Raw genomic sequence first — 12419 nt, 5'->3', positions numbered from 1 at the left:
AAATACACCGCTACTCGTCAATAAATAAAATATGTTAATATAGCAAGTTGATTATTTCGTTGTTCCCGGAAAAAAATATATATATATAAAGAGTGGCAAGCCCAAAATCAAAAACCAAGTCTTCCCATTTTCACTCATTTCGTAATAATCAAAAGTAAAACTCTGATATGAAACTAATTTGGATGTATGCAATTATGTATCCACAATTATTTGGAATAATAAAAAAGCCTCACATTAACAAACTTTATTCATACAAAAATTTATTCAGTAAAAACATTCAGCACTTTGTTACGGCAACACAACTTTACATCCTGACATTCACATGTCAATTGTTAACGGTCATTTACAAACCAACTCAAACGATTCCATAAAAAAGTTAATGAGCATCCTACTTTCATAAATGTTTATAACAGTCATACCCAATAACGTTTGTAGCAGATTGAAAAGGAGTTGGATGAGGTATCTTCTCGTCTAATAATTAAATTTTATGACACGCCTAGAGGAAGTGTCGCTGGATACTGATCCCTCTCACACATATAATATTATATTAAAAGTCATTATATTCATTTTTCAAAAATTATTATGGATGCATCTCATGTAAATAAGTCAAATGTTTACTAAAAAATGTTATTTGTTATATATATTTTATTTAATTAGGTTTGAAATAAACAGAATAATTCTTAGACATTGAATTATTACTTATCATCAAATGTTTCATTTATGAGTTTATATACTTACCTTTAATAGAATGGTCCCCAAAATTAATATGTTATTTTAAATATATGTTTACTACAACATAGTAAGGAGCGATATAGATTGTTACTATACACAAGGAGTCAAGCATGTCATGTTATTAGGATATTTGAAAGGATGGTAACCTATTTCCAGACCTTGCTCTGAAATAGAAATTGATGAAGAAGAATAGCTGCTTAAAAAATTTCAAAGCTGACACTTTCAGAGACTCTGCAAAATAGAAAACAGGCATGACCATTTTCTGCCCTTTTGCTGTGGCCTTGTTGGCAAACTTTACGTGCCTCTGGGACAAAACAATACAGGAGCGAGTGACCCATTCACAGTCTCCAGTAACTATTAATCATAAAGAGCTGGTGACAGTTGGTCGGACACAGGCTGGTACAACCTCAGGTCTCTGGCTTTACTGTCACCAGTCACGAGGTAATCCCAGAGAGTAAATACCAGAAGAGATCGCTTTGGTCAAGAAAGTCAAATTCCCCAGCTACCTTACTCTGTTTTTATAATTATTATTTTTTTTAGTTTGAATTGTCTACATTTACTGGAAGCACAAAATTTTATATCTCCAACAAGGTCGAATCTCGTCTTTTGATTTAGTTAGTAGGGAAACTTATGGTAATATGGAACCCAATTCAGTTAAATGAAGATATAGCTCGTGTTGGGTTTAATTATAAATTTTCTGAACTTGGTGGGTTGTCAAACTGACTGTTGGAGAAAATTGAAGGTCATGTTTAAAACTAACTAAAGGAACCAAATTCTTCACTAAGTAAAATAAATGAAAGATGGACTGTAGACTTATTGTTATAATAGGGTCCACACTTCCTAACAAAGTGATGGCCTTGGGAATGCAAATTTTAAAGAATCAGTTTTTAGTGATACTAGGTCGAAACATACTCGACAGATCTCACAGTGCTCTTACCATTCCATCTTAGCATATCAGGCAAAATATACTTTATAAAATTTTAGCAAGTATTGTTATATTCCTTTTTTCTGTGTGAATCTCCACGTTATTATAAACAAATCGATTTTTTTGTTTTGTTTGTTGTATAAAATAATAAATATGGCTAGCTGTATTAATTACAAAGATGCCTTACCAAACCAAAAAATTATTTTTATGAAAAATTAAGCCAGATTCGTTTTTAGCGTCCTTAAAAAACAAAACAACATAAATATAAACATTTAGAAAAATAAAAAAATATTAATTTTTTCGGTCTAATTTTCTGTAGATTTTTTTTTCTCTCGATGTCTACTGGTGTTCATAACTCCTTGAGATAATATACTAAAACAAGGTTACTAAAAATGTTGAAAAGCTGAAATTAGACTTTCATTCGTCTTTTTTAGATGTAGAAATGTAAATTTATTTAATAAAATCAACAATATCTTTTCTTATTCTACTCCAGAAAACAAATTGACCAGCATACAACTGAATAACATTATACAAAATTTCTCGGGAAAGGGGCCAACATTTTCTTCTACTACAGTAATGCAGTTGAAATCATATCCTTTGAAAATAAAGGAATGTAATTTGGAAAATAAATAGTGGTCCCGTAATTTTTGTTTTTTTTTCTCCTTTTAATAAAAGGATTAAAATTAATATATTATATATAATATAAAATTAAAAAATCTAACGCTTTAAAATTTATTCCCATTAATTTGTATACCATTCATTTAATTTAATTTTGTCTGTATATGTAATGTTATATTTTGCTTTGTAGCTTTGTGCATTTTGGCCCGGTATGCCTAAATGTGACAAATTGAGAGCTATTCTGTTAGTTACGTTACGTTATTACGTTTTTCATGAAATATTTTAATTGATAATTTTAAAGTTGATTGGACATATGAAGTTTTCAAGTCCTTATGTCAGTTCTCGTTACTAATGAAGGGAATATAGGGGCGCTCGTGTATTTAAAAAATGCATTATTAATTACAATTTAGGTAATTAAAAGGTACTAAAAAATTCATCAATGATTTTAGTATTAACGTAATATGCGTTAGGGAGAACTTCATTTTATTCCAGTTTTTACAGAGCTTACAGTATACAAAACTCTCCCTAGCACCTGCAGAACATCAAGGAACGTGCTTACTTAAAGTTTCTTATGAAAAGCGTGGGAATGAAGTTTGTGATCCCACGAAGAAGTGGAAATCGTGATGGCAAAACCAAATTGGTAATTGTGTAAAGATGTATTAATGAAACATTTTAGTATAATTTTTCAATAAGTTTAGCCATTAACGAAAGGAGATCGGTCATGCGTTTATGTGAGCACTAAATGGGTTTGGAATGTGATATTCTGTTTTAGACTTGTTTTGTTCTAAAAAATCGCCCCTGGATAGGGCTGTGTGTTTTGTATAGAACCGAGTGATGAAGTAGGACTAGTAATGCAAGGACTGCAGCTAAATTTCACGGGAATGTACAGAATGAGTTCGGAGATAATGCTTTAGTAAGTTCTAGGGACCATTTCGGAGGCATGTAGCACACGACAGTAGTTTGCTAAGGTCATCTGTATTAATACAATGTAGTTCTTATCTCTACTGAAGGCAGTAGAGATGTAGTCGCGAAATCATTTTTCTTTTTGTTCGTATGTGACATTATAGGTAGATAGGCTTTCAGTTTCTATGGCTGAAATTTGTGATTTCTATTTAGACAGTTAAATTAACAAACAATGTATATTATTTTTTTAATTAATGCTAACATTTTCAACTACTCTGATTTTTAATAATCGGTTGTCTAATGTAAAAAAGCCATTCTAGCATGGCATGTTTTTTGTTGGAGAAAGCTTCATAAGCGGCTCATTGGGTTCAAGTTATAGAAAATTTAACTTCATCTTCTACTTTTGATTTCAGCGAAAATGATTAGTTAACTAATATCTCAATAGTTTTGGAAAATGTTTACAGTCAATAATTTCTTTTATTAATGTACACTTTTGCCTGATTTTGTTTTCAGTAATTCGTTTAAATTGATATATACCAAAGAGTAATAAGATTTTTTAATCTTCTTTGAAGGTAAATTGAAACCTTTAGCGATAATGAAATTTAAAAAATCCAATAACTTGCTCTGAGACACTGACCAATAAGCAGAGCTGTAAGGAGCAAGGGCTTAAGTTGGAGTATTGAACTTCAGCTTCTTCTTGTACAGTGTTTGGGATTCCATGGGTATGTTTTGCGTCAAAGTCTCTTCCAGCTAAATAAGATTATCCTAGACTGGAAAAGAACTATTGACAAAGATAAATCTCTGGAGACTGTCTTCCGCAGAAATTCTATTTGTTGTCGGTATGAAAGTTGAATATTAGCTGGTCATATATGAAGTACGTAACTAAAATAAGCTCCAGGAAGATCTTCAAGAACTGTTATCTCAGAGATTTAAATAAAAACTCAATCAAGTATTTTAAAAGAACATTTAGAAACATACCAAGTTGCAGAAGATAATGCAGACTTTGGAGCAACTGCACCCAGATTGCAAGCTGTTGCTAGCAAGCAGTCTTCAGGTAACAGGCGGGACGAGGGCTTGCTCTGATCAGACTGCTGTACAGAACTGCGATATACTGCGTACAGGCCCAGTGGCAGCAGAGCAGCACCCACTGCCAGCGGGGCTGTCGCTTTGAGCAGCAGCAGTTTGCCTAAGAGAAGCAGAGGCAGCTTCACCAAGGCTCCTATCAGCAAGCCGACTATCAGGGGTTTTAACACGCTTGTACATTCACCTATAAAAATAATACATAAGTTTTAAAATAATTTTGTACTAAAATTGATTGGGTATTTTCTTATTAAATATCGTAATTTCTCATACATAAATACACATATTTGAATGGCTTAGAGCCAGAATGTGACAATCCACAATTTTAATAAGATTTTTATTTTTTTATACCTGTTATTTATTGATTTATTGATGAATATTAAAATCTAGCAAATACTTGGGCAATATGTCATTAACATATAACTCATTATATTCTCACTATGATCTTATAAATTTTTTTATAAAATAAAATATATACTTATGTTTTGCATAAAATTCAAATTTTTGTGCAAAATGCTCTTTTGTTTCTCTATAATGTTATTTTAGTTTGTATCATATTGACCATATTACGAAATATGATCTATATAAAACATTAAATAAAAATTGTTGAATTTAGGAACTTTGCATAATCTGGCGGACTTACAAAATTCTTACTTCGAGCCCTTCATTCTTCGAGAGTATTACTTGGTCCAGATGAACTCTTTATTATTTCAAAAAAGTATAAATTATTGTTTTGCATATTTCTTTCAGTTCTCCATTTTTTAATTCAAACTGACATTTGTTTTGACCAAACACCGCCATTCCCGCTCCTTTTCCTAACAGTATGTTCGTTTTGGTTATTCCCTCAGTTCCTGAGAGCATGTAGCATTGCTTAAGCTTCTTATACTTATACTTATACTTATACTTAATCCCTAAGGCAACTGATAGCTTTGTTGGACCCATTTACAATTATTTTTATACTTTCTTATATTACTATATTAAAACATTGTTTGATATAATGCGTTTATAACTGTACTTATTGATTTATTTATGGACAAATGGATTGTACATTTTTAAAAAACCAAAGTGAAAAAAAGTCAATTCATTATATAAAAATATAAAACAAATAAATATTGTTGTGGGTTCCTCAAACTCACCTGTTGCGTTGAGATTTAAAACTTCATCTTCATATACATTCTCCTGTTTTACTACGTTATCCTCTTCTACTTATTCAGTTTCCTTTTAAGTAATAATAATTATTTTATATATCTTTCATGGATTCATGAAATTATTTTTTTTGTTACTTTATGCATGTATGTTCATAAGTTTTTTGTACCATATCTATTTGTAATTATTCATTTTTTTGAATCATTTTAATTTTCCTCCTTTTGTTATATACATTTGTTTCATATACCATTTTCTATTTATACGTACCGTGTAAATGTTAGAGCCGTGAAGATGTTCCGTAACTTGGACCATAACAATCAATTAAACGTATTGTATCGTTTTGACGTTTTAATAAGCTGATAAACAAAAAAAAAAAAAAAATATTTATCACAATCAATTGGAAAAACTAGACTTGTGTACATGAAGATTGTGCCAACAAGTAACACATAGTAACGCGTTGGATTTTTTATATCCTGTTTTGAGTAAAATCTAATATCCATATTGAATATCATAACTCATCATATAGGAAAATAACAAATTCTTACCAGAGTTAGCAACGAAACTTTGCATTGAATTACGCTTTAAAAAAAAAATAAATTAAAAGTTGAGAAAGGGGGTTAGAGGCTAATGCCGATCCCTAAGAAAAGTAATCCCCTTCCTTGCGGCCCTAAGCTACTGTAACGAGATAGCGAATTTATTAGCTACCCTATTTAACTCTCTTGAGGTGGAAGTAAAAATAATTGGTTCACCTAATAAGCCATATACTTTACTTAACAAGTAACCGAAAGAATTATCTATATCCCTTATTAGATTACAAGCGTTATTTATAATGCCAAGAAAACATTAATTTGGTAATCAGTTCTGCTGCTCTCTTCAAAACAAGAAAGCCAGTATAGAACTTTTTCTAATACTAATTTTTGTATGCTCAAAATACAACTTTCACTTACCACCTTACTTTAAGTTTGTAACTTAAAGTAAGTTTAAATTAATCTTGTCAATTTTAAGTATCAACTGATTGACGTAAGAACCATAACAACATTGAAACATTCATTTATAAATGGAGTTTATTTAAAATTTTTTCATAGTTAATAGTTCTTTTTCTTTTTAATCTTCTGCTTTCCTAAGTTATTTTACACGTCAACATCACTACTGTTCTGGAAATTTGCTTTCAACATCTGAAAATAAACATTTTTCCTTATTCCTTCTGTGGTTAATAATCTACTTTTTTTTAATGATCTATATTAATTAACACTAATAATGAGAATTTTATAATTATTTCAAATAAAATATGTACTTTGGTGCCATTTATTTTTAAAATGTAACAACTAAGCCCTGTCAGACTATTTCTATTGAGATAAAACTGAGCTGATATTAAGCATTATTTAATAGTAAACTGATATAAAGAGTTTAATAAATTGTTGAAGTCGTTTTCAAAAAAAATATTTTAAAAAAATTATATAATATACTAATATAAAGTTGTACTTTCTGTTACATCTCATGGATATTCCTACTTCAAATGTGTAATTTCAGTTACGTAGAACTTTTTGTTTTCTAACTAAGCTTACCACATATCCACAAAATATTTTGAAAAATCTACTCAGATTACCTTAAAGCGTATATTTCTGTTAGAAAGTCAGATTCGAATTGTTTACTATCGCAATATTTCTCTTTTCTTTAAATTTGAAGGGATTCAACAACTAATGCCGATTTTGAGAGGTTTCTAGGTTTTTTTTTAACGTTATCTATTAAATAATATTCGTCTTAGCATGTACTAATAATATTAAAGTCCTAGTTTTAGCTAATTTTATAATGTAGCTCGGTATTACAATATCTGAAGTACGGTGGCGGAAAGATAAAGACTTCGTAAGTCGATCAATAGTCGTAAGTAGACATGTTAGGACTAACTTTTTTGCAGCATCGTATGTACGTCTTCATTTCTTCTTCTACTTCAGTTTTAGTTTTTCATTAAACATTTTCTGAATTTGAAACGTCGACATAGCTTGTTGTTGCCTAAACAACATGGTTAGTTTGGTTAACAATTTAAGTTAGTGAAATATTCTAAAATGAGCTTTTATATAGAATTTCTAATCAGTTGGTGTTTTTCAGAACGCTTTAGATCTGTAACTTGGAACAACAACTTATGTCTAAACTCGACGTCCTAAGAAAAATTAATTATGCCTCGGTATAATTAAAGGTACACCCCGAGTTGTAGGGGAAACATTTATTTGAAAAATAAACAAAAGTTTTCAAGAACCAGGATAGACACCTGGGCCCTGTTTCATAATAAAGTACAAACTAATACTATTAGTCTTGTAGATTTATCTTAATTCAATAACACAGAATTGTACAGTATTATCTTGTACTTTAATATTTTTTAATTCCTTTAATATTACTAATAATCACCCCTATCATGAAAAAAATAAGTGTTAGTATATTACCACACCAGTTTCTACACTTGTACTATGGACTAATACTATTAGCTTTCATTATGAAACAGGGCCCTGTTGTGATAATATTAAAAAAAAAATAATAACAGTTTCAGGCTTCTGAGAACATTGTTTAATTTCAGACAAGTTTCATCTTTGAAAGACAATGTTACTATATTAAACAAGAAACTGGTTGTCTCTACAAACCATTGTGTTTTTTTTTTTTTTTTTTTTTTTTTTTTCCGAACCCTCTAAAAACAGAAATAAAATGTGAATTAGTAGTGCATTACTGTGCAAGAAAGAAAAGTAATTCGTGTTGTGTCTTACCTTTTACTACCTTTGGTATTTTAAGGTTACCTGTTATATTTAATTTTGCATATGTGTTATCCATTCAGGAGCTATTTTGAGACCGGAGGTGAGGGGCCTCCTCGTGTTGTATCGCATATATGATAAAAAATAAAATAAAAATAAAAATAAAGATAAATAAAAAATAAAAATAATAAAGACAATAGATAACCAAAACCATTGTGCTGGTTGGAAACGATTGGTTAATGAACAGGAATTATTTGTCTTTTTCGAGAATAGGCCGCAAATGAGTTCAATTTTCAAGTCTAAAACAATAATTATAACAAAATTTTAATTATTTTAATAATTAATCCTATTCATGTTCGCTATTGGAATTATTTATTTTTATTAAAAACAATTCCAAACAAGGAAGAGAAGCTTGGTTAGGAGTTTTAAATATGTAGTACTGTTTTAATCTATTTTTGCTTTCGTGCTTTTAACTTTCGAAAAATTTAGCAAGTAAGCATCTCCGTCGGTTTAATACAACATCAAAATACGAGTAACCTAGTAACGTTTACAACAATGCAAGTGAAATATGGAAAAAAGTAAACGTGGGTTTGTTTGGTTTTTTAATAACGTAACTATTTTTTCTAGCAGATAGTCAGTATGTTATTTCTTTTTTGTATTTTGTTTATTTATATTAGTGTTATTAATTATGTATTATGTGTTTAAGAGGTTGGAGTACACGAATTAAAATTTTGAACATCTAACTTTCGTTGATAGCCCGATTATTATTATTTTACATAGATTAATTTCTTTTAAATTTCGCCTAATTTTGTTTTCGCGATGCATGATTTTTGGTGTATCAAATTTGAATTTCTGTTATTCTGAAATGTGTGGTGAGAGCAGTTTGGTCAGGTTTGTAAGAGTTTATTGTTATTTAGCTACAACTATATTTGTGTTGAATACCCTTCTTTCGAGATTCTGTACCGAAGTTCCAGAATGGAATTTTTCGGAAAACAAACCCACATTTACTTTCCTCCATATCAGCCCTATTTAGTTCTTGCACAAACCTTGAGTTTGTTGAATCACAGCAATGTAGAACACACAGTAATAGACAATTGTAAGTAATTATACTAAGTACAATGTTGTTTTTATAATTAGGAATTGTTTTTTTTCTATTGTAGAACATGACTATGGAAACAATAAAGTTAAGAAACATCGTCTCAATATAATTGTCTTAATAACTGATCCTCTTGATCCACCTGTATATGATGTTTTTTATCATTTCAGAATTTCTCACATCATCACCCATTGCTCCGAATATTCATCTACCTGGACTCAGTAAGGCAGGTGTTAGGCTCAATTTATGACTTAATAATGATGAACTAACCAGGTTTAGGGGAACTAAGTCCGAGTTGTTTGCAACAAATGTCTCATCTTGGACGATACGTTACAACATGGTAAAGGCCAACACATATCCTTATTTTTGCGGTAGGGTTCCTTCAGTTCCTCAGAACTGTTGATATATACTTGTTTTCTTTCTAACCATCTCGTATACATTTTTGTCATTAGGAATTCCTATTTCAATGATTGTGGCCTTCTTTTTTTTTGGTTTACTAGAGATCTATTTTTGGCACTTTGTGGTCTACAGGTTTATCTTATTGTGATCATTTATTGTATTGTGGTTTCTAAATCACAGCTGTACGTAACGGTACAAAGGTTTTGATACTTCAGCATATTTGTAATATTTATCCAGATTTATATAGATTACTTTTTGTGAAGTTATTACGTCTTTCTGAATAGTATCTTCTTGCTAATATCGTAAAGTCTGTTGCTATAAGCTGGATATATATGTATGCATATATGGATGCAATATGAAGGATATATATGATAGATGCTATATGATGGATATATATGGATGGACTTAATTATATCCTTATTATTATACCGACAAATGACAATTGAGAAGTTCATTTATATAGAAGAGTTGACAAAAAGACATGGTATTCCAATGAAAAAATAAGGAGGAATAGTACCAAAAAGAACTTTTGTATTGACCAAAATTAGTGGTTTTGTGAGGCACGCGTGAGGTTTAGACGCAGTGATGCCTCCGATCGTGAGGAAATGGGAAGAATGAAAGTCTGAGTGTGAATAGGTCAACGTGACATGGGATGCATACCTAGAGCAAGTCACGTCTCATTCTGTTTCATCCTAAACGGAACAATACTTTTACTAACCCTTGGGAATATTTAACATCTTTATAAATATTTAGTGAACTGTCCCCTTCTTTCTTTGTTCCGCTTCAATTTTAGACTAAATAACTACGTGAAATTCTCTGGAAAATCCTTAGACAATAAACTGAAGACGGGCGAGGAAAATTACCCTCGACCGAAGCGATCTAATTGAGCGTAACCGTTTATATAGCTAATATCCTAACTTTCAAGTTGTATTTATTTTTACAAAATTTGTTTATTTTAGTCATAAAGATGACAAAAATCGGATAATTCTCTTCTGGTATTTATTTCAGAATAACATCAGTAGCAAGTAGGTTATATAATATAATACATTTATATAAGTAATGTTACCATAATAATACGAAGGATCGAATTTGTTATACATAATAATTGTTAGAATAAGATTAGAATATTTCAATCCTAAAGTGTTTAGATATATAAACATGAGAATAAAAAGTTATAATTATATAATAAAATTAGATTGGTTTTTAAGAATCTTTATATTATATTGTGCTTTAATTAAATGTATTAGATGAATTAGGTTTAAAATTTGTATTAAGATCTTACGTTAATAAATATTAACAATTCATAAATAAATGAATTATTTTCTGTATTGACTTGATTTAGATCCACTTTATAAGTTATTAGCATGTTTATATTTTAAGTTTTAAAATAATGTTTGTAAGATCTGACTATTCAGGTCGTAAATTGCTCACGCCCACATGACTGTGTTATGAAAGAAATAAAAAGGTTTGAAAATGGCTAAAGGTAAAAAAGACGAAACGTTACCAAAATATTGAAAGTATGTGTGAGCGCGTCTGCATGTGTATTGAATTTCATTCTTTTTACTCCAAATTATGCCTAGAATCTCTGTAAGAAATGATTAAAATTTGTTTTAAAATTAAATGAGTTGTTTAATTTAAGATTTAATCAGTACGTATTCATAAATTAATAGTTATATGTTTCAAATAATGTGATATTTAAAAATTAATTTCAACCTTTGGCAGATGTATTCATTTTTATTTTAAATTTCTCACTATTAATTTAAATAATTTTTTATATTATGGAAACTGGCTACCTGCAGGATATAGTCTAAATACAGCCACATTTATATGAAATTAAATATATATATACATATACAAGAAAAAAAAATGAAACTGCAAGAGGGGGAAGACACTTTGAATCTGAAATCAAAACTGGCTTTATTGTAGGAAACGATCCACCTTATATAGAATCTACAAACAATTAGTTGATCTGGCATCTGTCAGATGATATAGATGACATAGTTCATCGTGAGAGGCCTCTGGTTTGGAACTCGCGGAACAATAACAAGAATAAGGAGCGTCATAGGACTAGGTATTAGCATCGGGGGTATAGTGATCTAGGCAGAAAATACTATTTTGGACTTCCTGGGTATCATACACCATCACCTGCATTGGGATTAGCTCTGAGATTATTCATTGTTTTATTTATTTATTTTAGTATGTGGACCGATTTGTGTGTTTTAACTTATTTATTTCCTTATCTTATTTATCCATCAAATTATTTTATTATTATTATTAATTTTATTTTTTTTAAACCTATTTATCCAGTCAAGCAGTTTATTTAACCAACTTTTTATAATATTTTCCTTTAAATCTATGTATTAGTTTTGGTTTGCTAAAATGTATTTATTTGTTTGTTTTACTGTAAACTGATCGACTATTATTTCTCGGGTTTGATCTCACATTGCGGTCTAATAATGAATTAGTTTAACATGTCACTGGAGAGGATGAATTTGTCCGAAGGGAGAATTGAATTGCCCTGAGAGGGGGAATTCGAGAGAGTGAATTTGTCGATCAAATGAAATGAAAATTGTGTAATTGAAGGGACAAGAAAGGGAAAGAAAAAAAAATGAATTGAAATATTTGTATTTAGTGTGTAGACTGGAATTAATTGTAAAAGGAACTGTGGAAAAAAAACTGTTTTCTTTTTTAACTTTTTTATTATATGTAAATATATGTAATTTGTATATGTCCGATCACGGATTAATTAGTATGCTGTGTAATGTAGCAACCCGATGTATTT

General features: G+C 29.9%; 1 protein-coding gene across 1 annotated transcript in view; it reads right to left on the bottom strand.

Annotated features, from left to right (window-relative positions):
- The window catches only part of LOC106684612 (uncharacterized), a 48284-nt gene that overhangs the window by 21204 nt on the left and 14661 nt on the right, over positions 1-12419 (bottom strand). Inside the window, exon 3 of the mRNA XM_014426798.2 lies at positions 4157-4445. Within this exon, the coding sequence (XP_014282284.1) occupies positions 4157-4445 (289 nt within the window). The remainder of the gene's footprint in view (positions 1-4156; positions 4446-12419) is intronic.

The sequence above is a fragment of the Halyomorpha halys genome, unplaced genomic scaffold (genome assembly GCF_000696795.3).
Source record: "Halyomorpha halys isolate HHAL.00 unplaced genomic scaffold, Hhal_1.1 Scaffold595.1, whole genome shotgun sequence".
In the NCBI taxonomy this organism is placed as follows: domain Eukaryota; kingdom Metazoa; phylum Arthropoda; class Insecta; order Hemiptera; family Pentatomidae; genus Halyomorpha; species Halyomorpha halys.
This window is presented reverse-complemented; position numbering and strand designations above follow the sequence as displayed.